The 25,382-nt window shown below is 34.0% G+C and overlaps 3 protein-coding genes, 1 long non-coding RNA gene and 1 pseudogene across 4 annotated transcripts; all 5 read right to left on the bottom strand.

Annotated features, from left to right (window-relative positions):
* Nucleotides 1-1,124: 1,124 nt before the first annotated feature.
* LOC125218112 (stemmadenine O-acetyltransferase-like) lies at nt 1,125-2,354 on the bottom strand. The gene has a single exon (XM_048119712.1). It carries the CDS (start codon nt 2,352-2,354, stop codon nt 1,125-1,127), a length of 1,230 nt encoding a protein of 409 aa, XP_047975669.1.
* Nucleotides 2,355-13,931: 11,577 nt separating this feature from the next.
* Nucleotides 13,932-16,990, bottom strand: LOC125218116 (stemmadenine O-acetyltransferase-like; annotated as a pseudogene).
* Nucleotides 16,991-18,388: 1,398 nt separating this feature from the next.
* On the bottom strand, nt 18,389-20,145 carry LOC148934427 (alpha-1,3-arabinosyltransferase XAT3-like). The gene is made up of 2 exons (XM_089062298.1): nt 20,137-20,145; nt 18,389-19,573 (listed from the first exon to the last, which is right to left on the bottom strand). Exons 1-2 carry the CDS (start codon nt 20,143-20,145, stop codon nt 18,389-18,391), a joined length of 1,194 nt encoding a protein of 397 aa, XP_088918424.1.
* A 209-nt stretch (nt 20,146-20,354) lies between these two features.
* On the bottom strand, nt 20,355-21,599 carry LOC148934426 (stemmadenine O-acetyltransferase-like). Its single transcript, XM_089062297.1, has one exon. The coding sequence runs from the start codon at nt 21,597-21,599 to the stop codon at nt 20,355-20,357; it is 1,245 nt and encodes a 414-aa protein (XP_088918423.1).
* A 343-nt stretch (nt 21,600-21,942) lies between these two features.
* LOC148934425 (uncharacterized) lies at nt 21,943-22,572 on the bottom strand. Its single transcript, XR_016134753.1, has 2 exons — nt 22,245-22,572; nt 21,943-22,159 (listed from the first exon to the last, which is right to left on the bottom strand). It is a non-coding gene; the product is annotated as an uncharacterized LOC148934425 (long non-coding RNA).
* Between the last annotated feature and the right edge of the window lie 2,810 nt (nt 22,573-25,382).

Here is a 25,382-nt window from a genome sequence, read left to right as displayed (position 1 = left end):
ATTATTATTATTATTATTATTATTATTATTAATGACAATGTTTTAAAAATAATTTAAAATTATAAATCATATACTTAATTTCACTATAATAAATAACTATAATTAAAATTATCATAATTATAACTATGGATAATCCATATTTAAACTATTTATCATAATAATAAGTATAATAATATAATTATTATTATTTATAATTAATAATTTATTAAAATTTTTACAATATTATTATTTTTTTAAATAAAATAATAATAACTATATTTTTAGTTTGGTGTTTAAATTAAATATAAATTTAAAATCTTGATATTTTCCAAACACAGGAAAGTAAAGTTACTAGGAATCATATTCTCGGGATTCATTTTCCCAGGAATCATTTTTCTTGCAAACTTTACTTTCCCGCCAACCAAACATGGCCTTATGGTAAAATAAAATGTGATTCTTATTGTGGAACAAATTAAAATGCTAAAATGTGATTCTTATTATGGGACGGGAGAGTATAAGCCACTTCTTTTATCATGGAACAAACTGAAATGCTAAAATAGAAATTCATTTTTTACATATATATATTAACTATATGTATCTACTTGCACATCTATATTGAACATATGAAAACTCAAAACTAAGGTTAAATTGGTAAAAATCATGGGTTCCATATAGCTGGATGCAAACCACGGGATTCATGTGGTAAAAATCACCTTATAGTGTAGGAGATCCATCTATTTATTTAATACTATTAATTTGATTGCCTATAAATGTACACAAATTTTGGTAACTAACTAAAATAATTTTTTGGTCAAAAAATACATAATCTACATTACTATTTTGTGTATGAGTTAAGAAATCTACATTACTATTTGAATAGTTAACTTTAATTTGTATCTAATTTCGTTTATATTTTCATAAAACTCCTAGAGTTTAAATAAGAAATTTATTGATATGGATGAAATGAGTACACAATTAAGTACAAAGAGTTGGTAACAAACAAGTGCAATACAATTGTGATTTCCCACACCACATGCAATATATATATGAAATTTGAACATTACAACTCACGCTTTAACATTACAAACTAGTGCAACACAATTGTGATTTCCCCCACCACATGCAATACATATGAAATTAGAACATTACAGCAACTCACTCTTTAACATTAAAAGAGGTTCAAGCTTGTCCATATCTGGTTTGGTCATCTTAATGAGTGCCTCAATTCCACCCCCACTCTTTGTATCCATAAAATAGACCGCATTCTTGACGGCCATGCCAAACCTGATGACCCGGTCGGGTGTTCCCCACCCATAGTCAGCTTCGTAATAAGGAAACCTGCACAGACTCGAGAAGAAGAATGTATCCACCGCGGCAGCTCTGCTGGCTTCAGAGCTCAGCACTTCCAACTGCATCTCCCTCTTCTTCAGCCCAGCCACGAACTCGGCATCGACCGCCTTCAAAGCTTCCCTCATCTTCCGTATAAGCTGGACGCCGCTGTCCCCGGGCACCGCCTCCACCGTGGAAGGAACAACAAAGTTACCGAACTGGTGGGCGGACAGAGGCGGGTCGGCCCGGCTCCTCAAGCTTACCGCATTGGACACTATGCAGGTGTGACCCCTAATGCCGACTGCCGACACGTAGGAGGTCCATATAAAAGCCGTTAGTGCCTCGACCCGGCTCGGACGACGCCCTCCCCCCGCGGTGTACCTTTCCTGGAGAGCAGCGATCTCTGGCGCCGAGAACAACAAGTTACTGGCGGTCACCTCTTCGTCCAATAGTCTTGCACAAGGGGACTCGAGAATAATGTCCAGCGGCGGAGCATAGGTGGCCGAGTCCAACTTCACCAGCGACGCCGGCGCGTCTCTCGCTAGGGCGGACCAGGTGTTGACGAACAAGATAATAGATATCCCGTCGGCGATCTTGTGTGTGATGCTGATCCCCACGGCGAGGCCGCCGCAGCGGAGATAGGTGGCTTGAACGGCCAGGCAAAGATCATTATCCGTTGTCAAAGGTAGAAACTTCTTCTTCAAATTTATAGGGTTTCGGGTGGTGATGACTTCCGAGAGGTCGCAGTCGGCTTCGGCCTCGGAGAAGGGTATTCCAGCGTCGTTGCAGTCGACGTAGAGATTTCCGCCGATGCGGCCGGCGAGGGGGTAGTATATGGTGAGGACCTCTGATAGGGATTTCTTTAGTTGCTTTGATTTTTCGGAATTGGAAATTTTGGGATTCGATGGGTACAAGTAGACCACGTGAACCAATGATGGAATCGCTATTTGATCAAAAAATGAGAATTGGTATTTTTGAAGAGATTTTGGAGTTGAAGAAGATGGTGTGATAGTCTCTATCGATATTACCCTACTTTCTATCTCCATCTCTCTCTCTCTCTCACTTATGTATTTACTAAAACCGATCGTCCCCAACACTTATATAAGGGAAGCTAGCTGCGTGGTCTTTAAATTAGTTGGGAGGATCAAAATTTAAAGTTGCTCTTTGCACGCATACAAGTTGACATTTTGTATATACTAATCATGGGAAACATTTATAGTCTCGTTTTGAATCAACACGAGTTTAAAGAAATTAATTGAATTTAGGAAGAATCATAGGAAAGAGGTGAATAAGATTTTGTATGGATGTCATTTTTATACTTATATTGATATTATAATAGAATGTGAGTGCAATGCATTAGGTGAATGAAAGGATCTATAATAGAACGGAAAGAGGTGAATAAGATTTTAAATCACAAACATTCTGAAATAGCAAAATGTTGTAGGACATTATTTCATGGATAGAGGGAGTAAAAAAATAGTAATGTACCATTACAATATTATACACACTTTTAGTTACGAGCTTGAAGATATATAATAGGGATGTAAATCGGGTTACTCCAACGGGTTTCAGACCAATTCTACTCGGATTGCGGGTCAATTGGTGTGGGCTAATCATGTTATAAAAGTTCTACCGTAGCCCTAAAAGATCGGGTGACTGCCGATAAAATTAACATATGATCAATCAAATACATAATGATGAAAAACATTTAATAATGATAAAATTGAGATGTAAAACATTTAATCATGATAAAATTGAGATATAGGCTTAAACTCAAACATGATCAAAGACTAAATTTACGATCTGTTTAAATAAAATAAAACATAAACGTATTTCAAAATTTTTTAAAGCATGTTTATAAATTTAAATAGTTTTCTAGTGAATTTGAAGTTTCTAATTTATTTATCTATTATTATCTTTAAATATTAACATATACTCCATGGGTCTAACAATAGGTAAGGCTGGGTAAATATACTGAAAAAATGGTATATCGATCGTATTGTACTAAAAATAATCACAAAATATCGAATTTTCGGTATACCGAAATTTTCAGTACGATACAATACCGAATCGTAAGTTTTTGATACAATAACGGCATGAATTTTCTTATACCGCAGTATACCGTTTTATATCGAATATACAACATATAACGATATTATCGGTGTACCGAAATATATCGAAAATCAATACGTATTGCATTATCGATACATACCGTTTATACCGTTATAATAATAATAATATAATTTAATTTCTAAGATTAAAAGTTTACAGTCATAAATAGATATCCAATTAATTTTTTTTTATATTCAAAAAAATATTTATTTGAAACCCTAAAATTATAAATAGATATCCATTTAATTTTGATATACTGTTTAGAACAGTACACCGAAATTCAGTATGATATACCGGAATTTCGAAACGGTAACAATATAGATATTATCCATACTGATATTTCGGTATACTGAAACTTTTGATACGGTAACGATATAAAATTCTTTCATATCGATATTTTCGATACAATAGCGATAAAAAAATTTTGAGACAATATACCGTATCAACCCAGCCCTAACAATAGGAGTCATATTTGGTGTGGGCAAGGGTTTCGAGAAATATGAGAATAGTGAGTTGGAAATGTTCGTGGAATATGGGATCCACTTTTTTATATTTATTTTATAATAAATGTGAGTAAAGTGAATTAATGGAATGTGAGTCCTACTTACCATTTATGAAAAAGTGAAATACTCTCTTCCTCCCTGAAAAGTATGAACTATTTCCTTTTTAGACCATCTCTGAAAAGTATGAAATTTCTAATTTTAGAAACTTCTTTCTCTCTAGTGAAGTGGGACCCTCTTCACTAACAATACTTTAAAAAATTTTCTTTCTATCTCTCTCTTACTTTTCTAATCATGTATTAAAACTCATGCCGAACCAAATGTTCACTCTTTTGGAACAATGGGAGTAAGATTCTTATTGTGGGACGAACTGAAATGACAAAATGTAACTCTTATTGTGGTACAGAGGGACTGATATGCATATTTGAGTACAAAAATAAAGGTTATTTTGTTTAGTTATTTATATTATAAAAATAATCATGAAGTGTCAATTAAAAGTATAACAAACAAAGCAATAGACATTTTATCAAGTTTTCAGGTCAGCCCTTCGGGTTTGCCCTGTTTGGGTTGCGGGCTAATCCAGTTATAAATTTATCGGGCTAGAAATTTCCAACCTTAACCCTCTAAATTTAGCAGGCTGCACTGACATCCCAATATATAGATATTGTTTATTTTTCAGACAAAATTAGTACTCCATCCGTTCCAACTAAGTTATTGTTATTTTATTTCATCATCCACTTTATTTTTTTCTTATTTTTTTTACTTTATTCCTCTCTCCTATTTATTTTATTTTGTTTTTATTTTTATTTTAATCTACTAAACACAATTCCTTAATCTACGAGTCCAAAAGTTGTGCTCCTACTTACTTGGGACAACAGAAGTATTATTTTCGTTATTCCCTCCGACCTTCTTTAAATGTCACATATTTGACCAGTACGATTTAAAAAAAATAATTGATTTTGTTAGTGGAATGTGGGTACTACTTTTTTATATTAGCTTTATAATGAAATATGAGTGAAAATGAGTTAGCGGAATGTAGAATCCACTTTTAAAATGGTAAAAGTGAAATGAGACTTTATAAGGGACCCTCTGAATAAGAAAATGTGGGAAATTTAATGAAGACCGGAGGGAGTATTACGATGCATAATTTTAATAATTACTACTCTCTCCGTATCATTCAAGAAGTCCACATTCTTGAATAGAACGAGATTTTAGATAAGTAGGTGAGTATGATAAAGTAGAATGAAAAAAGTGATTGAATATTTTAATGAAGAGACAGAAATTTGTTTCTAGACGTAAAAAGTAGACATGTTGAGTGGGACGGAAAAAAAAAATTGACATCTCCATGTGATGGAGTATATATATCAATAGTTTCTTTTAGTTTTAATTGTTCTAGACAACCTGGATTTATTCCATATAATTATAATCTCGCATCCCACGCTCTCTTCTTAATTAAAATTAAAACATCCAATTTAGAAATTAACTATTATAATATCTCAACTCTTCTTAATTTAAAATTAATGGTGCATTTCATTATATATCCAACTTAAAAAATAATCACGCCTCACACGTTCGCTTTTCAACTTTTCTTAATATAAATTTATTCCTCTATCTTTGTATATTATTCATATAAATGTTGGGATTTATGGTTTTTACTTTTTACGTACACTGGTATCACATCCGTGTTTTACACGATCCAATTAATATTCTATTCATACTAATTAATTTGAAATTGTGAATTGACATTTGTGATGTAAGAATGGTGGTAGTAAATCATGTTTGAAACTCACAAATATATACACAATAACAATTTATTACTTTCCTCCGTCCCTTAATTGTCATAGTTTGACCGGACATAAGTTTTAAGAAATTTATTTGAAATTGTGAATTGACATTTGTGATGTAAGAATGGTGGTAGTAAATCATGTTTGAAACTCACAAATATATACACAATAACAATTTATTACTTCCTCCGTCCCTTAATTGTCATAGTTTGACCGGACAGAAGTTTTAAGAAATGTAATTGAAAGTGGGTTGAAAAATTTGGTAGGATGTGGGTCCTAATTTTAAAGTATTAGTTTTATAATAAATGTGTGTGGGAATAGGTTAGTGGAGTGGGATCCACTACTGGTAAAAAGTGAAATGGTGACAAGTTTTATGGGCCGGATGAAAATGAGAAAATGTAACAAAATTTGAGGGATGGAAGGAGTACTATACAAGTAAAAGTATATAGTTAAATAAGTTTTAAAACTAAAAATTGCACACAAAATACATGTGAATTACTCCATCCATTCTACCAAAATGGAATCATTTTTTCCATTTTAGAAAGACCCTTCATGATTGAGTCATTTTTTTTTAGAAGTTCATTCATAGTTGAGTCATTTCCTTAGATGGAAATAATTAACCATTTCCTTTCCAACTTCAATCTTTCTCTTACTTTGATCTTATACTATATTGATATCTATACATATATAAAAGGCGAGTTTTGGCCTTAATTTTAAATTTTATAAGTTTTGGGTATAAATTTAAATATTTATAAATTTTGGGTGATAATTATAAATATTATAAAATTTTCCCATCAATTTGTTTTTTGTAACTGCTCATTATAACTAAAAAGGATGTAACCGACTGTTGTGGTGGGGGAAATCAATAAAAATTAAATATATATCTTAATCTTGCATCAAATTCATATAGATTATTAATCATGTAAATTGTAACCGTTCCATGGCCATGGAGTATTGTAACCGCATATTAGTATGGAAAATATTTAGATTTATAAACCAATTAAATTATCTTCATTTGTGAATAATTAAATGTATAATCAATATTGATATAAATCATCATTCATGTAAAATCGTGAACCATGAGTCAATGTTATATTACTTTTAAGATTTCATATGACAATTTTTTATTTAATTACTATTACTTTCCTAACAATTAATTTATTTATTGCACCATTTCACGTTAGTGCAGTTACATATGCAGAATTAATAATCCAATTTAAATCCATGGCTATAAATATAGGTCATTTGTCTGTTTGTAACTCGATTATTCACCACCTTCTCCTATTGTACCACCAAATTTTCTCAAAAAAAAATTGCTTTTGTATGGTTTTTGCTATAGGGTTCTTACATATAGAGAATTAGTAGATTCAATTATTTGTTTTTTCCTTTTATAGGTACATTTTTTATGCGATTATTATGTTACTAATATTTATTGTCTGTGTTCTTACCAGAGGAAGAAAGTTGACACCATGGAAATGGAATTCAACTTTCTCAATGATCTACGACCTACCATAACTTAACCAGTCAAATTTTGAAATCATGGAAGCATTCACCTTGACGATTTGATTTGAATTTGGTGAGTATTTTTGTGAAATTTCATAATCATGAACTCTTGCGGATTACGAATTTCACCAATATAAACACAAACTTGTGTTTGCATTCACATACAGATGGGGCAAGCTGGCTTGATGGAGAAGATGATGTTGACGCAGGACGACTAATCACTAAAGTGCTTGAGACGATGAGCGGAGAAGATGGAGGCTTTTGGAGATAGATGGAAGCCGATGGGTGGTGGCGTAGAGCCGCGTAAGCATAGGCGATTCTGGAATCCATTTTCTATATTTTTCATTTCTTGGTTGAATTCTGATCAATTGTTTTTTATAAATGGAGCTGATTAATGGTCTATTGTTAATCAATTTCAATTAATGAAATTATTGGATATAAATACTATACTTAATTTTCAATATTATTAAAAATAATCTATAAGATAATATGAGAAGCTATTTTATTTTTTTGTTTTTTATTGTAATTGTATACAATTTTATTTTTGAGTAAGCCGTGCAACGCACGGGAGAGATACTAGTTATAATAGAATGTGAGTGTAATGCATTAGGTGAATGACAGGATCTATAGTAGAACGGAAAGAGGTGAATAAGATTTTAAATCACGAACATCCCGGAATAGCAAAATACTGTAGGACATTGTTTCACGGACAGAGAACGTGCGATACAAGATTATAATTATATGGAATAAATCCAGATAGACATCTTGAGTGGATATATTGAGTGGGACAAAGAAAAAAGAAAAGATTGACATCTCCATATGATAGAAGTGTATATATCAATATTATTTTCTTTTGGTTTTAATTGTTCTAGACAACCTAGATTTATTCCATATAATTATAATCTCGCCTCGCACGCTCTCTTCTTAGTTAAAATTAAAACATCCAATTTAGAAATTAACTATTGTAATATCTCAACTCTTCTTAATTAAAAATTAATAATTGCCTTTCTATATATGGTCCAACTTTAAAAAAAAAATTGGTTTTAATTGTTCTAGACAACTTAGATTTATTCCATATAATTATAATCTCGCCTCGCACGCCCTCTTCTTAATTAAAATTAAAACATCCAATTTAGAAATTAACTATTGTAAGTAATATCTCAACTCTTCTTAATTAAAAATTAATAATTGCCTTTCTATATATGGTCCAACTTAAAAAATAATCGTGCCTCACACGTTCGCTTTTCAACTTTTCTTAATATAAACTAATTCCTCTATCTTTGTATATTATTCAATACAAACGTCAACTTATATGCGTGCCACTTTAAAAATTAAAACAGCCAGATTGTTAATCTACTTATTCTCATCCCATTCTAGATATCTCCCCTTTATAAAAGTTGGGATTTATGGTTTTTACTTTTTATGTACACTACTATCACATCCGTGCAAATTAATATTCTATCCATACTAATTAATTTGAAATTGTGAATTCACATTTGTGAAGTAAGAACAGTGGTAGTATATCAAGTTTGAAACTCAAAAATATATACACGATTTTATTATTCAAGTAAAAAATATATAATTAAATAAGTTTCAAAACTAAAAGTTGCACACAACATACATGTCAATTACTACATCCATTCTACCATAGTTGAGTCACTTTTTCCTTTTAGGAAGTTTCTTCTTAGTTGAGTCATTTATTTTATTTTGAAAAGTTTATTCTGAGTCATTTCCCTAAATGGAAATAATTAACTTCATTCTCTCCCTTAATTTGATCTTTCTACTTTATTTATTTTTTCTACTTTTTCTTTCTCTTATTTTTCTCTCCCTCCATCTAATACAATACACATTTTTTCTTGAATTTTGTGTCAACAAGAAACACCTCAACTCCATGGCCAACGGAGGATACAATTTAATGTTTAATGAAAAAAGCAAACTATTAATACAATTTAACGTTTAATGGAAAAAAATATTAATAATTTAATTCAAGTTTTGGTAATATTCCATTTATTAAAAAATATGGATATGTATATCGAGGGATGTATTTCAAAAATATTACATTTTGGAAATATAACACCCTACCATTTTCGTCCACCCAATCGGTGAAATTGATGGTCATGATTATGCCACATCACCATCCAAAACCTATTAAAAAAATTGAAATATATAGGGGATGGTTATAATTGGTGTATTTCAGTCAGTTTTTTGCTCTTCCTAAATTTATGCCCTTCACGTTACGTTTTATGATATGGCAAGTAACTTAATTCCTAATTCTATGGTGAACAGATTATTGGATTCTCAATATATGATTTCTTCCATTATTATTGGATTTTAATATTCTATTTCGTCTCTAAACTTACGATATTTCATGTTTTATGATATAATAAGAGCATCGACATTGGTAGGGTTGTCCGTCCTTGCCAGCGGCAAGGACGCCGCTGCTCACCAATGCACGTTGTTCGTCCTTGCCAGCGGTAGGGCGGTGCTCTTAAATAAGAGCACGTCTTTGCCGCTGAGCAGACTTACGTGGCTAGCTGCGATTGGCCAACGACATAGATTTTGTTTTTTTCTATTTTTTTTTTAAAAATCGAAATTAATTAAAAAAATCGTTTTTAAATAAATAATAATAATTTTTCACTTCCCAATAAATTATATCCTTTTTCTACACACTTTTAATTTATTTTTCAATTTACCCAATTATACGGTGTCTCCGAAGAACATTGGGAATAGATGACTAGTCTTCCACGGAGGTATTTTTTAGTCTTTAATTATGTATTTTTTAATTTGTAGGATTTTAATTATGTATTTTTTTATTTTCTAGGATTTTAATTATATATTTTTAATTTTAGATATTTAATTATGTAATTTTTAATTTTGAGGATTTTAATTATGTAATTTTTATATTTTAATGTATTTTTATACTGTAGAAATGTTTTTAGTAATTGAAATATTTAAATTGAATAATAGAATGGTGGGACTCTTGAGCTTGGGTGTTGTGCTCTTGCCTAAGGACAAGGAGTAAAAGTGGGTCTGGGCCCACCTCAGTGCTCTTATTTAAGAGTATGGATGGGGATGCTCTAAGCTACTTAATTCCTATTAGTATTCTAGTTATGCAGGGACGGAGATAGTGTTGGCCAAGCCACTGGTCCAGCGGGGGCTTAGCCGGCACGGCGGCACTGGACCCATTTATATTTAAATTTTTGTTGTATTTTGAGATTAGAGAGAAACAAAACTTGCATCGGCGAAGAAGAAAGGGAAAAATTGCAGATGGGAGGAAGAAAGAAGATACGACACCGTTTTTAGGTTTTGTACAATTGGGCCCTGCTTTTAAATGGGTTTTGACTTTTGATTAATTTGGTCAAATGACCCAATTTAAAATGAGTACATGATTTGGTTCATTAACTCATTACTATTTGAAAAGAAATGGAGTACATGATTTGGTTCATTAACTCATTACTATTTGAAAAGTTAATGTTTGAAAAGTTAATGGACAGAGTTTGGTTTTGAGAAATAAAATAATTACATGATTTTATTTAACTATTATCTTATTATATTTAATTGGATTCATCTAATTTATGTTACTAGCATGAGCGGATCTAATTTATGTTACTAGCATGAGCATGAGGACAGATTGGTACGAGTCTGGGCGCAAAACAAAATGCTAGTAGTAGTAGTGCGGTGGTAAACATATTACTCCATCCGTCTCTTATTAGGAGTAGCACTTTGACCGGGCACGGGCTTTAAGAAATGTAAAGAAAAGTTGGTTGAAAAAGTTAGTGGGATGTGGAATCCACTTTTTTATATTGATTTTATAATAAAATGGGAGTGAAATGAGTTAGTGGAATGTGGGACCTACTTACCATTTATGGTAAAAGTGAAGTGCTACTCTTAATTGGGGACGGACTAAAATGGAAATTGGTAACTCTTATTCGAAGACGGAGGGAGTACCTTGCTATGCTGGTGACCCAGGTTCGAATCCCACGGGATGCCTCCTTCACCTCTTATTTTATTTAGTGTCTTTTTTCTCTCTTCTATCATACGATACTTTTGCTAATGAATTAAATTTTTCATCTTTTGTCTTGTAAAGTATTTTAATGTTTTGAATGCATTTAATTTTGTTTATCTTTTTGTTATTATACACTCAAAAACTTCTAATTAATTAATTTATTTTTTTTCTTATAAACATGGTTTGATTCCCTTATCATACATTTATTTTATCTTTATAATTTTTCAATCATTTGTAAAATAATTTAATTTATTTAATATATTTTTAAATATTTTACTCTTGCCAAAGTTTTTAAACTTTTATTTTTTCTATTTTGAAAAATGACTAAATTTTACTTAGAAAATTGAAAATATGATTTCTTCATAAAAATAATATATATTTTGCTAAACTTCAAATAAATCATTTATATAATACTATAAATATTCTCATTTTAATATATAATGAAACTTATTATCGGAAAAAGCTATAAAATTATTAAAACATCGGTTAAATTTTGGAATTCTAAATCGTTATAACTTTTTATCGCACTCCAAGATTGGAAATGTTGGATCTGCCACTGGTTACTAGTATATAATAACATCAAATTAAAAAAAAAATTGAATCACTTACTATTTAAAATACACAACATCAAATTAAAAACCAAATAATAAAATTACAACAACTAACTTAGTTTTTATTCTAATACCCCTTTTTATAAATGTATTTCGATCTAATACATCGTTGAACTTAATTTTTGATTTTTTGACATTTAGGATAGCTTGTTTTTATATTTCAAACAAAATAGGAGTATTAATTTTTGGCTTGGTTTGATATATTACAAATTTATCGGAATAACAAATTGAATTAATAAATATGTGATATATATAGGGTTGTGATCAATTGAGATTTTTGGGGCCTAATTCAGAACTAAAATGCATTATCAGTCACTCATTTTTATTAAATGAGTGGTCCAGAATTCGCCACATAGAATTTATTTTAGGATTAATTAATTATAAAAGGGCATAACGGTAATTTCAATTGAAAACAAATGAAAACAAACCCCAATTGAAAACAAAGAACAGCAACTTCTCCCCTCCCATTCGTCGTCGTCGTCAAATCCGCTGAAGCCGTCAGCCCCTTGCCAGGGCCGCCCCGACGTCGTTGATTACTGCCTCGATTACTCATAGCCGCCCTAACTTTTCTCGCTTTCCCTATTTCCTTCGTCAATTTCTCTCTCCATCGTTGTGTCGCCAGCGTGATTCTCCTACCCTCAACCAATCAGACCTGGTCTCCGTCTCCATCTTGGTGTGAATTTTCAAAATGAATCGGTTAATTTCGCAACTGACTGAAATGGCAGTCGCTTTGCAAGCTTGTTGGAATCTCTGGTACTTTCTCTCTCTAGTTGCTACGGTTTCTCATTCTCATAATGTGTGTGATTGCAATGAATACTAGTACTACTTTAACGGTGATCAAACAATCTCTTCTGATTACTATGTGTGAATAATGTGTTGGATGTGAACTGACTTGAGAGATTGATTTTTCAAAATTTGCTTTTGTTATGAGATTTGAACTTTTTGCAAGCTTAATTATTGATTCGTTTATGGAATTGGAAGTTTTAGTGTTTGGGTTATCAATTGTGTTGGATGTGAGCTGGATTGGGAAATCAAGTTTAATCATAATGCACTTTAGGTGTTTGGTGATATTCCCCAGTTGGGAATTAGTTGCTAAGAGTTATATTCAAGATTTAGCTATCTCCCTTTTTTAATGTCAACTACGCACATATAATGTCAACTGCATATATAATCTGTCAACTACATATACAATTCATGTAAACTACACACATATAATGTCAACTAATATAATGTCAATTATGTGTACAATTCATGTCAATTACATATATAATCCATGTCAACTACATACATATATCTACATATATAATATGTAAAACGTTGTTGTTGACATAAATAATATAGGTTGTTGACATGAAAATATTTGTCATTGACATTAATTATTTGTAAAATGCTGATGTTGACATAATAGTTGACATAAATAACGTTTGTTGTTGACATCGTAGTTGACATAATATCTTTGTAGTTGACATCGTGCGAAAATGACAATTATGCCCCCTAGTTGACATAATGTCTCCGTAGTTGGCATCGCGCGAAAATTATGAATGAGTGGCTGAAAATGCATCTTAGTTCTCAATTAGGCCCAAAAATCTCTACCTAACAGGACCCTTATAAATATTATATCCGTCCAACACTAAATGATGTACATTTTGCTAACTTTCTTAATTGGTAACTCATCAATACAGTGTATTAAAAATGTCAATACGATAACATTAAAATATCTACACAAGATGTCAACATAGTATATTGAAATGTCAACAAAATTATGTGTTGACATGTTAATGTCATTGTATTAACATTTTTAATGCACTACATTGATGAGTTAGCAACTTAAGAAAGTTTGTAATTGATATACCAGGACGTACAATTTATCATTTCCTATGGTATACATGTATAGTTGTGAAATAAATGGAATATTGCTCCTTCTTTCTTATAAAAATAGTCTGATTTTAATGTGTCATTGAAAAAATTAATAAAGATAGTGAAACTATTCTTAGTAGAAGGGTGTTCACAGTACTAATATTAGTGAAGTCCATATTATTAGAAAGAAAAAAATTTCCAATTTAGAATCATCAATCTTTAAGGGAAGGATAAAAATAACAAAATATGTCTATTATTATGGGACATGAATTATGATATGTGACCATAATAAATTCATCTTTTTAGTTTTTGTTTACAAATAACTCCTTAACAAGAAATGAGCTTCAAGTTTGTCCATATCTTGTTTGGTCAACTGAATCAACGTCTCTATCCCTCCCCCACACCTTGTATCCATAAATGTTGCCAAATTCTTGTAAGGAAATCCACCAAACATGACCCGGTCGGGTCTACCCCACCCAAAATCCGCTTCGTATAAAGGAAACTTGCAGAGACTTGAGAAGAAGAATCTATCCACCATGGATTTACCAGCTCCAGCCTTTATCAGTTTCAATTGCATCTCCCTCTTCTTCAGCCGACCCACGTACCCGGCATCGACCGCCTTCAAGGCTTCACGCACCTTCCAAATAAGCTCAGCACCGCCCACCCCAGCTGCCGCCTCCAACCTCGAAGATACAACCAAGTTACCGAACTGGTATTGGGATAGAGGCGGGTCGGCCCGGTTCCGTAAGTTTACCGCATTATGCACTACGCAGATCTTACCCGGGTCGGATCTAATTCCTATGTACAGTCCCCATGTAAAAGCCGATAGTGCCTCAACCCGGCTTGGACGATGCCCGCCGGCGGTGTACCTTTTGTTGGAATGAAGAAAATACGTGTGATTGAATGGAATAAAATGCTAAACCAATTAAAAATAGATTATTTATTTCCGTATTAATAGAGTTGAACTCCATATAAAGAGTTGGATGTAACAGAGTTGATTTGTTTCACCGTAAATGAGACGTAATATTTCTTTTTTGTTCATGCCACTATAAGCAAAGCGTTTTATTTATGGAAAAAAACAACAATCTCTCTCGTACTCTGTCCTCACTCCTCCGTTTTCTCTCTACTTTTTCTTCAAATCTACTCTATTCTCTTTTCATTTGACCATTGGACATTACTATTCATCTCCAACCATTTACACCAAACTCAAACCCAAAAAAGTATTCCATTTTTACATACTTTTTATACTTTTCCAATTATACTTATATAGTACTTATTTAACTACATATTAATATCAGAGTATTTTATTAATAATTTTATATAAATTAAATAATTATGCAAAATTTTCTTATTAATATATAAGTATGAAATATACTCCCTCCGTTCCTTCTTAGTTGAGTCATTTTTTTATTTTGGGAAGTTCACTCATAGTTGAGTCATTTCCATTTATAGTAATTTTTTCCCATCTCTTACTTTACTCTCTCTTACTTTATTCTCTCTACTTTATTTACTTTTTACTTTATTTTCTCTACTTTTTTCTCTTTCTTGCTTTTTTATCTATATATTTAACACACTCAACATTCATTTCTTAAACTCCATACCGAAAAGTTCCACCTCAACTATGAGGGAACGGAGGGAGTACTTCATATTTTAAAAATTATACTATACAAAATACACTAAACATACTATAATAAAATTCAAAATCGCAACTACATAAACCATATCACGATAGAAATAAAATAAATAGATAAAATTCAAAACCCGAAAGTTGTGTATTATTCACAAGAAAAAATTATGTGTAAACATATTTACTACAACACTAACCTCTTGAAAAAAAAAACAAATTAATGGCAAAAAAAATTAAAATTAGATGTACCATTAACACAAAAAGTAAAATTAAAATGTACTACAAAATATGGGAATATTGGTTAATTCAACATCTCAAAATAATAAGGACGGATATGCAATAATTTTTTGCAGTAGCTACTCATTTCTGGCGTTTACTCTAAATTTGGTGTCGTTTCATTAAAAACCCTAAAAAGGGGCTTGGATATGATGCATGGTTGGAGAACTTTTTATACAAAAATGAGATTTGGTGTATGGTTGAAGGTGGTCTAAAAACTTGTACCCAAAATAAAGGTGTCACATATAGTGGCACATTGGAAGTACTCCCTCCGTCCAGTTTCATTAACTTTTCTGCCCTCTTTTTATAAAAATGATAAAAATAGTTAAAGAGGAGAAATGGTAAATTAAAAGAGAGAATAAAATAGAGAAGAGTCTTATCTACATTATTGTCTCTCTTATTTTACCATTTCTCAACTTTAACTATTTTTTATTATTTTTACAAAAAGAGGGCAAAAAAGTCAATGAGACTGCTAAAGCGGGACGGAGGGATATAATATTATGTACTCCCTACATCCCTCTATAATAGAGGTGTTTCATTTCGGTATGTAATTTAAGAAATAATGAAGGAGGCAAAAAGATGAATAGAGAATAAAGTAGAACGAATAAAATAAATTATTTTTTGCCGAAAAAAGAAATAATAAAGCTATAGTGGGATAACCAAAAAAGAAATACTAATAAGCTACAAAGGGATTCTTTGCATCTTTTATTTTCTATCACCTTTCCTGGAGAGCTGAGATCTCCGAAGCTGAAAACACAAAGACTCTGGCTGCGTTGTCTTCCTCCACTAATCCTGAAGTTAGTTGGAGGTTGATTAGGATGTCCAGCGGCGGAACATAGGTGGCCGTGTCGAACTTGGGCAGTGACACGCCACCGCCGCTGTTTCTGGCGATGGCGGACCAGGCGTTCACGAACAAGATAAAAGATACAGCGTCGGCGATCTTGTGTGACAGGAGGATCCCAACGGCCAGGCCACCGCACCGGAAATACGTGGTTCGAACCGCCAAGCAAAGTTCTTTGGAATCATCCGTTTTAAAAGGTAGAATTTCTTCAAATTTTTAGGGTTTTGGTTGGCGATGACTTGCGAGTGCGAGAGATCGCAGTCTGCTTCGGCTTCGGAGAAAGGAATGCCAGCGTCATTGCAGTCGACGTAGAGGTTGCCAACGATGCGGCCGGCTAGGGGGTAGTATATGGAGAGGACATCCGATAGGGATTTCTTTATTAGGTTTGATTTATCTGAGTTTGAAAATTTGGGATTTGATTTTGATGAGTAGAAGTAGACAAAGGGACTGAATGATGGATGAATGCCTTGATCAAGAAATGAAAGTTGGTATTTTTGCTGATATTTTGGAGTTGGAGTAGATGGTGTGAGAGTCTCTATGAGATTACCCTACTTTCTATATCCATTGCTTCTCTTAATCTCTCTATTTTCTTTATTCCCAGTACTTATAAAGGGAAGCTAGCTACACTGTACTTAAAATTCAACTACACTGAAATTATGCAACTTTTAACAAAAAAAATGTAATCCTTGAATAGGTCAGGAGGGACAAAGTACAACGTTGGTTCATGCACGCATAAAAGTTTGACATTCTATATAGGACAATATGCTGAAGTGCATGTTTTAATTTTTACTAGGCTGCGACACGCAACATGTTGTGATTAGGTGGGGAATTTTAGTTATGGGGTGATATTTATACTTAATTTAAGTTTACTTTTAGGACACAATGTTTGTTAGCAATCAAGAATCAATCTAACATCATTCATCCGCAAATCATGTGATTCTTAGTTAAAGTAAAACTCTTTATTTTTAATAAAATGTTAAATTGGAGAGAGTAAAGTTAGAGAGCTACCTTGAGACAATCTAAAAAAAATACAACTCAACTACCTTTAAACAACCCCAAAAAAATAAACTCAACTATCTTGGGACAGATGGAGTACTAAATTATTAAAATTATCCCATAAATGTTGATTAATTTTTTTTTTAATATCTGATACGGAGACAACTACGATAACCGATCACGAGGAGCCAGGGCACGAAGATTAGGAGGAGACCACGGTTCATACAAGTGCGACTACAATAAGTCAATAACTAATCCACATGATACTATAAAGGACGACCCAAAAGAGAATGTGCACAGGCCCTATGGCTATGAGCCCAAGCCCCGTCGAGCGAGGAAGGCCCCATATCGATTTCAAGACTTTGTTTCGGGCTAACCCATTTATTTTATTATTTTAATTAATTTAATAAGTAGATATTTGAGCGGAACTATAAGCTATATGTCGAGTTTTTTTTGTTAGTTCTTTTTGAGATATATACAAAAGAGTGTTGAAACAACCATATGATCCTAGATAATATATAAATAGGGATAGGCCCCACTAGTTACATTTTATGGTAGCCTAGGTTAGGGATATGAATATGAGATATTACGACCACGTCGTCCATTAGACTTACTTCTTTCAGTTGAATTCAACTTAATTAATTGACTCTATTATAAAATTAATAGTATGAAACTACACAGCCTTATTTATGGCGGATTTAGGGGATCACCCCGAACCATTCACGGAGCCTAAATATCTGGACGTATGTCTAGTAATTAAGTTGCTACTCACTAAAACAAAAATTTGGTACAATTCCTAAGGAGAGTAAATTGTCGTTGGTTCAATTCCTAAGAAGAGTACATTATCTATGCATGATTGTATTCACCGACACAAGTGCTTCCCTTCTTGAACATTTAAACATGAATTAAATTGTAACATCAAATTCCTGAGAATAAAATATTTGAGAAAACAATACTCAATTCCATTTCATTTTGTAACAAGCTCAAGTGCCTGAACCATTGTGTTTCTAAATCTTGCTACATTGACTCTTATATCCTGCTGCTCAAACCGAGCAAGCCGATAACCCATGCCATAGAAACTTTCCGGGTCTGTGATGTCCGAATCATTCCGCCCATACAACTCCACCAATGAGCTCTCCTCCGGTTCGATCTTGTAACGCAGGTAGTGCACGCCCATTGCCCCATCCGGGTCGCCAAAATATTTCGAAGCCGCCCACTCTACTCCCACCGGCTCCACTTGCACCATCACGGCCCCTATAGGTAAGAACAGCTCATTAGTAAGCCCGGCTCCATGAGAGACCACTAGCACAGCGCACGAATTAATCTTGTTCCCGAACTTATCAAGATTCAAGGCATCCTTGGTTCGGGCCACCACAACCCTGAACCCGAGTCCTTGGATCATGCTAACAATCTCGTCTTCATTTATAAACTTCCTAGTTTTCTCGCGCGATAGCAGCATCACCATTGGTTGTTTTACAACCACCTGGGAAACATGCGCGAAATTCAGGTTGTATGCTGCTGCAAGAAACTGCCTGAAGTTGCGCATGGAGTACCCTCCAAGGATGTCCCTGGGGTTCAGGGCCAGATTGTCGTGGTACCTGATCCCCAGGATCATTCCTGGGAAGCAATGGACGGTTGCGTTAGCAGCCGGATTCATCACCCGGTAATGAGACAGGCGCGACAGGATCTTGCTGAACTTGGTGACAAACCAAGCATCGTGGTCCTCCAGGATGAAGAGGACCTCGGATTTGAAATGGCTGGTTGTGATGAAAAGGGGGATGATAATGTCGTTGAATTCGTGGAATATGTTCCCCAGTATGCCGGACGAGAAGATCACTGCAGGGACAGTGTTGTTGTAATGGCAGGCGGGCGGGTCTTTGGCCCCGTGTAATATCTTTACTGGCGTTATCCACTGTAGAAGGTACTTGTCTTTCTGCAGAGCGTACGGCTTCGTGCTGCTCGCGTCTCGCCCGGAGTTTTCAGTGTAGACGATAATATTCTTGTTGGTCTCGATTCTTACTCCGTGGTTTGATACACAAACCAGGGAGTTTTCGGTGACATCACAAGCATAGCCTGTCGCTTCTATCTTTCTCCGTTCTCTCCTTGTATACGACAAACCAAAATCAGACTGTCTGATACAAGACTCTCCGAACTACTAGATAAGTAGCGGTGAATGTTTTGATGAATGAATTCCACAAACCTCTAACGAGTCTTGCAATGTGTGAATTGAATGTGTTTTTGGTCTTCAAATTGAGATCTTGTTGACCCTTTCAGTTCCAAACGACTTGGTTAATCATCTACAAATTGAGGAAATAAACATGTGGATTTACAGAAATTAAGCAAACACAACGTACATTGATAAAAGGAGACAATATTTGGACCATAAAAATCAAGAATTAGGAGAAGGATGATTAGTGAGGCTGCACTGCATAGCTTCAGCCCTCTCCTACTCCTCTGAGTCTTCTCCATATGTATTGACTAATTAGAAGTTTAACACTTAAATCTCAAAATGAATGTTCTTTAATCCAGCACAAACTTTGATGATCTTTGGTTTTCGTGTGGTTTTTTATTTATGCATGATTGTATTCACAGATACAAGTGCGTCCCTTTTTGAGCATTAAAAAAGGAATCAAATTGTAACATCAAATTCCTGAGAATAAAATATTTGAGAAAACAATACTCAATTTTATTTCATTTTGTAACAAGCTCAAGTGCCTGAACCATTGTCTTTCTAAATCTTGCTACATTTTCATAAGACTCCTCGAGTCCAAATAAGATATTTATTGATATAGATGAAATGAGTATATAAGAATAATAATATCCGGTCACAATATGCATGGAAAATGACAACCGTATAATAAAGTGCAATACAATTGTGATTTCCCACACCACATGCAATATAGGAGTATATGAAATTTGAAGATTACAACAACTCAGTCTTTAGTCATTAACATTAAAAGAGGTTCAAGCTTGTCCATATCTGGTTTGGTCAACTTAATGAGTGCCTCAATTCCACCCCCACTCTTTGTATCCATAAAATAGACCAGATTCTTGACGGCCATGCCAAACCTGATGACCCGGTCGGGTGTTCCCCACCCATAGTCCGCTTCATAAAAAGGAAACCTGCACAGACTTGAGAAGAAGAATGTATCCACCGCGGCGGCTCTACTGGCTTCAGTGCTCAGCACTTCCAACTGCATCTCCCTCTTCTTCAGCCCAGCCACGAACCCTGCATCCACCGCCTTCAAAGCTTCCCTCATCTTCCGTACAAGCTGGACGCCGCTGTCCCCGGGCACCGCCTCCACCTTTGAAGATGAAACCAAGTTACCGAACTGGTGTACGGACAGAGGCGGGTCGGCCCGGCTCCTCAAGTCTACCGCATTATACACCATGCAGGTGTGACCCTGATCCGATGTAATGCCGACTGCCGACACGTAGGAGGTCCATATAAAAGCCGATAGTGCCTCGACCCGGCTCGGACGACGCCCTCCCCCCGCTGTGTACCTTTCCTGGAGAGCAGCGATCTCTGGCGCCGAGAACGTGAAGGTACAGGTGGTGGTGACCTCTTCCTCCGATACTCTTGCAGAAGGGGACTGGAAGTTATTCAGGATTTCCAGTGGAGGGGCATAGGTGGCCGTGTCGAATTTCGGGAGCGACATGCCACCGCAAACGCCTCTCGCCACGGCGGACCAGGTGTTGACGAACAACACAAAAGATATCCCGTCGGCGATCTTGTGTGTGAGGCTGATCCCCACGGTCATGCCGCCGCAGCGAAAATAGGTGGCTTGAAAGGCCAGGCAAAGCTTATCCGTTGTCAAAGGTAGAAACTTCTTCAAATTTGTAGGGTTCCGGGTGGTGATGACTTGCGAGAGGTCGCAGTCGGCTATGGCCTCGGAGAAGGGGATTCCGGCGTCGTTGCAGTCCACGTAGAGGTTTCCGACGATGCGGCCGGCGAGGGGGTAGTATATGGTGAGGACCTCTGATAGGGATTTCTTTAGTTGCTTTGATTTTTCGGAATTGGAACATTTGGGATTTGGTGGGTAGAAGTAGACCAAGTGAATGAGTGATTGAGGTATACCTTGATCAATAAAGGAAAGTTGGTGTTTTTGAAGAGATTTTGGAGTTGGAGAAGATGGTGTGATAGTCTCTATCGATATTACCCTACTTTCTATCTCCATCTCTCTCTCTCTCTCACTAATGTATTTACTAAAACCGATCGTCCCCAACACTTATATAAGGGAAGCTAGCTGCGTGGAATTGAGATACTCCACATTCTATAACTTTGTATAATAGGCGTAATCTTTAAATTAGTTGGGAGGATCAAAATTTAAAGTTGCTCTTTGCACGCATCACGCATACAAGTTGACATTTTGTATATACTAATCATGAGAAACCTTTGTTGTATCACCCCACTTTTTGAATCATAATTTTCGAATTCTAAAATTTTTGCATTTAATGCTTTGAACGCCGTGGCGTCCGTGAATTAATTGACGAGTAAATTTTGGTTATTTGCTATTCTTGTGACCTAATTTGATTTAGGGTTTGAAGGTGTGTTGACGGAATTAATTTTTTAATATATATAATTCATTTTCGTGAAGAATATTTATTTGACTCAATTCCAAGATGGGTACAATAAATTAAATAAATAAAAATCTGCAAAGATTTCTCCTCTTTCATCATCACGCAATCTGAAAGATTTCTCCTCTTTCATCATCACGCCTTTCTCCTCTCCCATAATCTGAAAGAAAATATTTCCAATTAAAAATCAGTCAAATCCCAATTTAATTTTGAAATAAATTACTCTTTTTACACCATCTCCCTACCGTTTCCACCACTCTATAATCTGTTCCAATGAATCGAGGCAAACTGAATTAAAGAATCAAACTTTAATTCACGAAATCAATTTTAGAACTTATCGGCGGGGTTAACCGGGGCTGCTTCGGGGGACCCGCCGATCTGGACAGTGCGAACACCACAGCGGCGGTGACCCTTCGATTTGGTGCTGGGCGACGGAGCTTTAATTTCCGTAGCTTTTGGTGTGTTAATTTTGAGAGAGAGCCGGCAGAAATTTCTTTCTGGAGGGTGTATGATTGAGTCCCAAATTGGGGAAGAAAGGTGAGAGATGGAGAAGGATTTTCATTTGAGAAGTGTAATATGTGTTCTTCATCTTTAAATTTCTTTTCTTTTTATTTAAATATTTTAAAGTGAAAAGGGCGTATATGTGTTTGTATGTAAAATAGGAGTAAATTGTGTCCTTTTTAAATTCTTTTAATCTCCTTGGATTTTGACTACTCCATCCGTTCCCGATTAAGAGTCACACTTAGACCGGACACGAGTGTTAAGAAATATAAAGAAAAGTTGGTTGAAAAAGTTAGTGAAACGTGAGACTCATTTTTTTATATTGATTTTATAATAAAATGTGAGTGAATTGAGTTAGTGGAACGTGGGACCTACTTACTATTTATGGTAAAAATAAAGTGTGATTCTTAATTGGGGACAGACCAAAATGGAAAAGTGTAACTTTTAATTGGGGACGGAGGGAGTATTTAATTAGATATTGGGCCAAACTTTTGGTGTTTGTTTTAAAATAAAATGGAAGTACATGCGTGTGTTTTGGAAATGGGAGTTTATGACTTTTGAGTTGGGCCGATGTTTTAATTCTTTGGGCGGCTGAAATTATCAAAATAAACCAAGTTTCTAAATAGAAAAATTATAATCTTATTGATAAAGTAATAGAAGCCTAAGGATGCATGCATCTTAGTTAATTATTTGATTGCTTGTGTTGATTTATTTGTTATTTTAAACTATAAGGGTGATATCTTGTAAATGAATTGTGATCGCAAGGGAAAGAATATATTTCGGATTAAACGATCGAGGTGGGCTCTCTTTTTAAATAAGGACAATGTCCTAACTATTTTTTTGATGGGAATGAAATGCAAATTGTTTATCATGCCATAATTTTTGTTTTAACGTGTCTATCTGAAATGACTTTGCCACTTATTATTTAAATGGCAAACCCTACTTGGATTAGTATACACCTATGGTAGACCGTGTGTCAGCGTACGAGTTGGTCGGTCTAGTGACTTGGTTTGTGGCCACATTCCAAGTCATGTATGAGCAGATATGGTAAACGTCTATGGGAAAATGACTGCGCAGTCGTGATTTTGAACAATGGAATATTTTGGTGCCTCGGGCCTTTCAAAAGCTAAAACCCCGATGGTGACCTAACAATGGCATGATAAAAATAAAAATAAATATTTTGATAAATTGTTTTCAGCATGAGTCCACTGAGTATTTTATAGTACTCAGCCATGCATATGTTTCCCTTTTGTGCATTTTGAGCGGCGACGAGCTTGAGATGGTGTTGAGTCGAACCTGAATTATTGTTGGATTTTATTTTGAACTCCGAGGGTCGTCGTGTCTTCATACACAGCGTCACTCTTACTCTTGGATGCTTCCGCTGAGATAATACTCCCTCCGTCCCACATAATTTTACCCATTATTCCATTTTGGGTCGTCCCACATAATTTTACCCATTTCACTTTTACCATTTTTTGTAGTGGACCTCATATTCCACTAACTCATTCCTACTCACAATTTATTATAAAACTAATATTTTAAAAGTAGGACCCACATCCCACCAACTATTTCAATTCACTTTCCATTACATTTCTTAAAATTCGTGCCGGGTCAAAGTGTGTAAAATTATGTGGGACGGAGGGAGTACTATTTTTCACAACTATGTTTTGAACCCTTTTACTCTTGAATTATAAATGATGATAATTGTTGACCTTGGATTTAAAACCTAAGCATTTACTATGATTTTTCCCTCGACATTTGAATATTAATTATCTTTGTCAAACTCTTTATTGAAACCCTAGAAAATTCTCCCTTCCCATTGGTCGCGACCTCCCATATTTATTAACCCTAGAAAGGGTGGTCGTGACATTTGTAGTCTCATTTTGACTCAACACAAATTTTAAGAAATTAATTGAATTTAGGAAGAATCATAGGAAAATAAGTTAGTGGAATATGGATGTCACTTTTATATATTTGATATTATAATAGAATGTAAGTGTAGAGCATAAGGTGAATGTGGGGTATATAGTAGAACGGAAAGAGGTGAATAAGATTTTAAATCATGAAAACATCCCGAAATAGCAAAATATTGTAGGACATATAATTAAATAAGTTTCAAAACTAAAAATTGCACATAAAATACATGTCAATTACTCCATCTATTTTACCATAATTGAGTCATTTTTACCTTTTAGAAAGATTCTTCATAGTTGAATCATTTTTTTAATTTTGAAAAGTTTATTCATAGTTGAGTTGTTTCCCTTAATGGAAATAATTAACTCACATTTCCCTTCCAACTTCATTCTCTCTCTTACTTTGATCTTTCTACTTTATTTATTTTTTCTACTTTTTCTCTCTCTTACTTTTATCTTCCGGCCCTCCATCTAACACAATAAACATTTTTTTCTTGAATTTTGTGCCAAAAGAAAACCCCTCAACTATGTCTATGGTAGAACGGAGGATACAATTTAATGTTTAATGGAAAAAACAAAGAAACTATTAATACAATTTAATGTTTAATGGAGAAAAATATTAATAATTTAATTTAAGATTTGGTAATACACCATTTATCAAAAAATATGGATATGTATAGAAGTTATTTTCAAACTTACTATATTTATATTTTTTTCTATATTTATGCACATTTATCAATACTATGATTATATAATATAATTATTTTATGCAAACTCTGTACAAAAATTATACTGAACTTCTAATTTTGTATACATTATTGCATACATTTTTCATTAAATACATTTATAATTTTAGACCCATTATTTATTTATTATTTCAAAAATATTTTATAATTTAAACCTTAAAAAAAGACCAATCTTAAAGTTAATTGTTTAATAATTTTTAATTATAGTAAGTGATGCACTTTT

This window comes from Salvia hispanica, chromosome 1, assembly GCF_029641045.1.
Source record: "Salvia hispanica isolate PSC_SH4W2 chromosome 1, Shi_PSC_v1, whole genome shotgun sequence".
Taxonomy (NCBI): Eukaryota; Viridiplantae; Streptophyta; class Magnoliopsida; order Lamiales; family Lamiaceae; genus Salvia; species Salvia hispanica.
Note: the sequence above shows the minus strand (reverse complement) of the source record. Positions and strands in the feature narration are given on the sequence as shown.

Bases quoted from the DNA above. Each gene is read 5' to 3' on its own strand.
- LOC148934426 (XM_089062297.1), bottom strand. From the start codon at position 21,599: ATGGAGATAGAAAGTAGGGTAATATCGATAGAGACTATCACACCATCT.
- LOC125218112 (XM_048119712.1), bottom strand. From the start codon at position 2,354: ATGGAGATAGAAAGTAGGGTAATATCGATAGAGACTATCACACCATCT.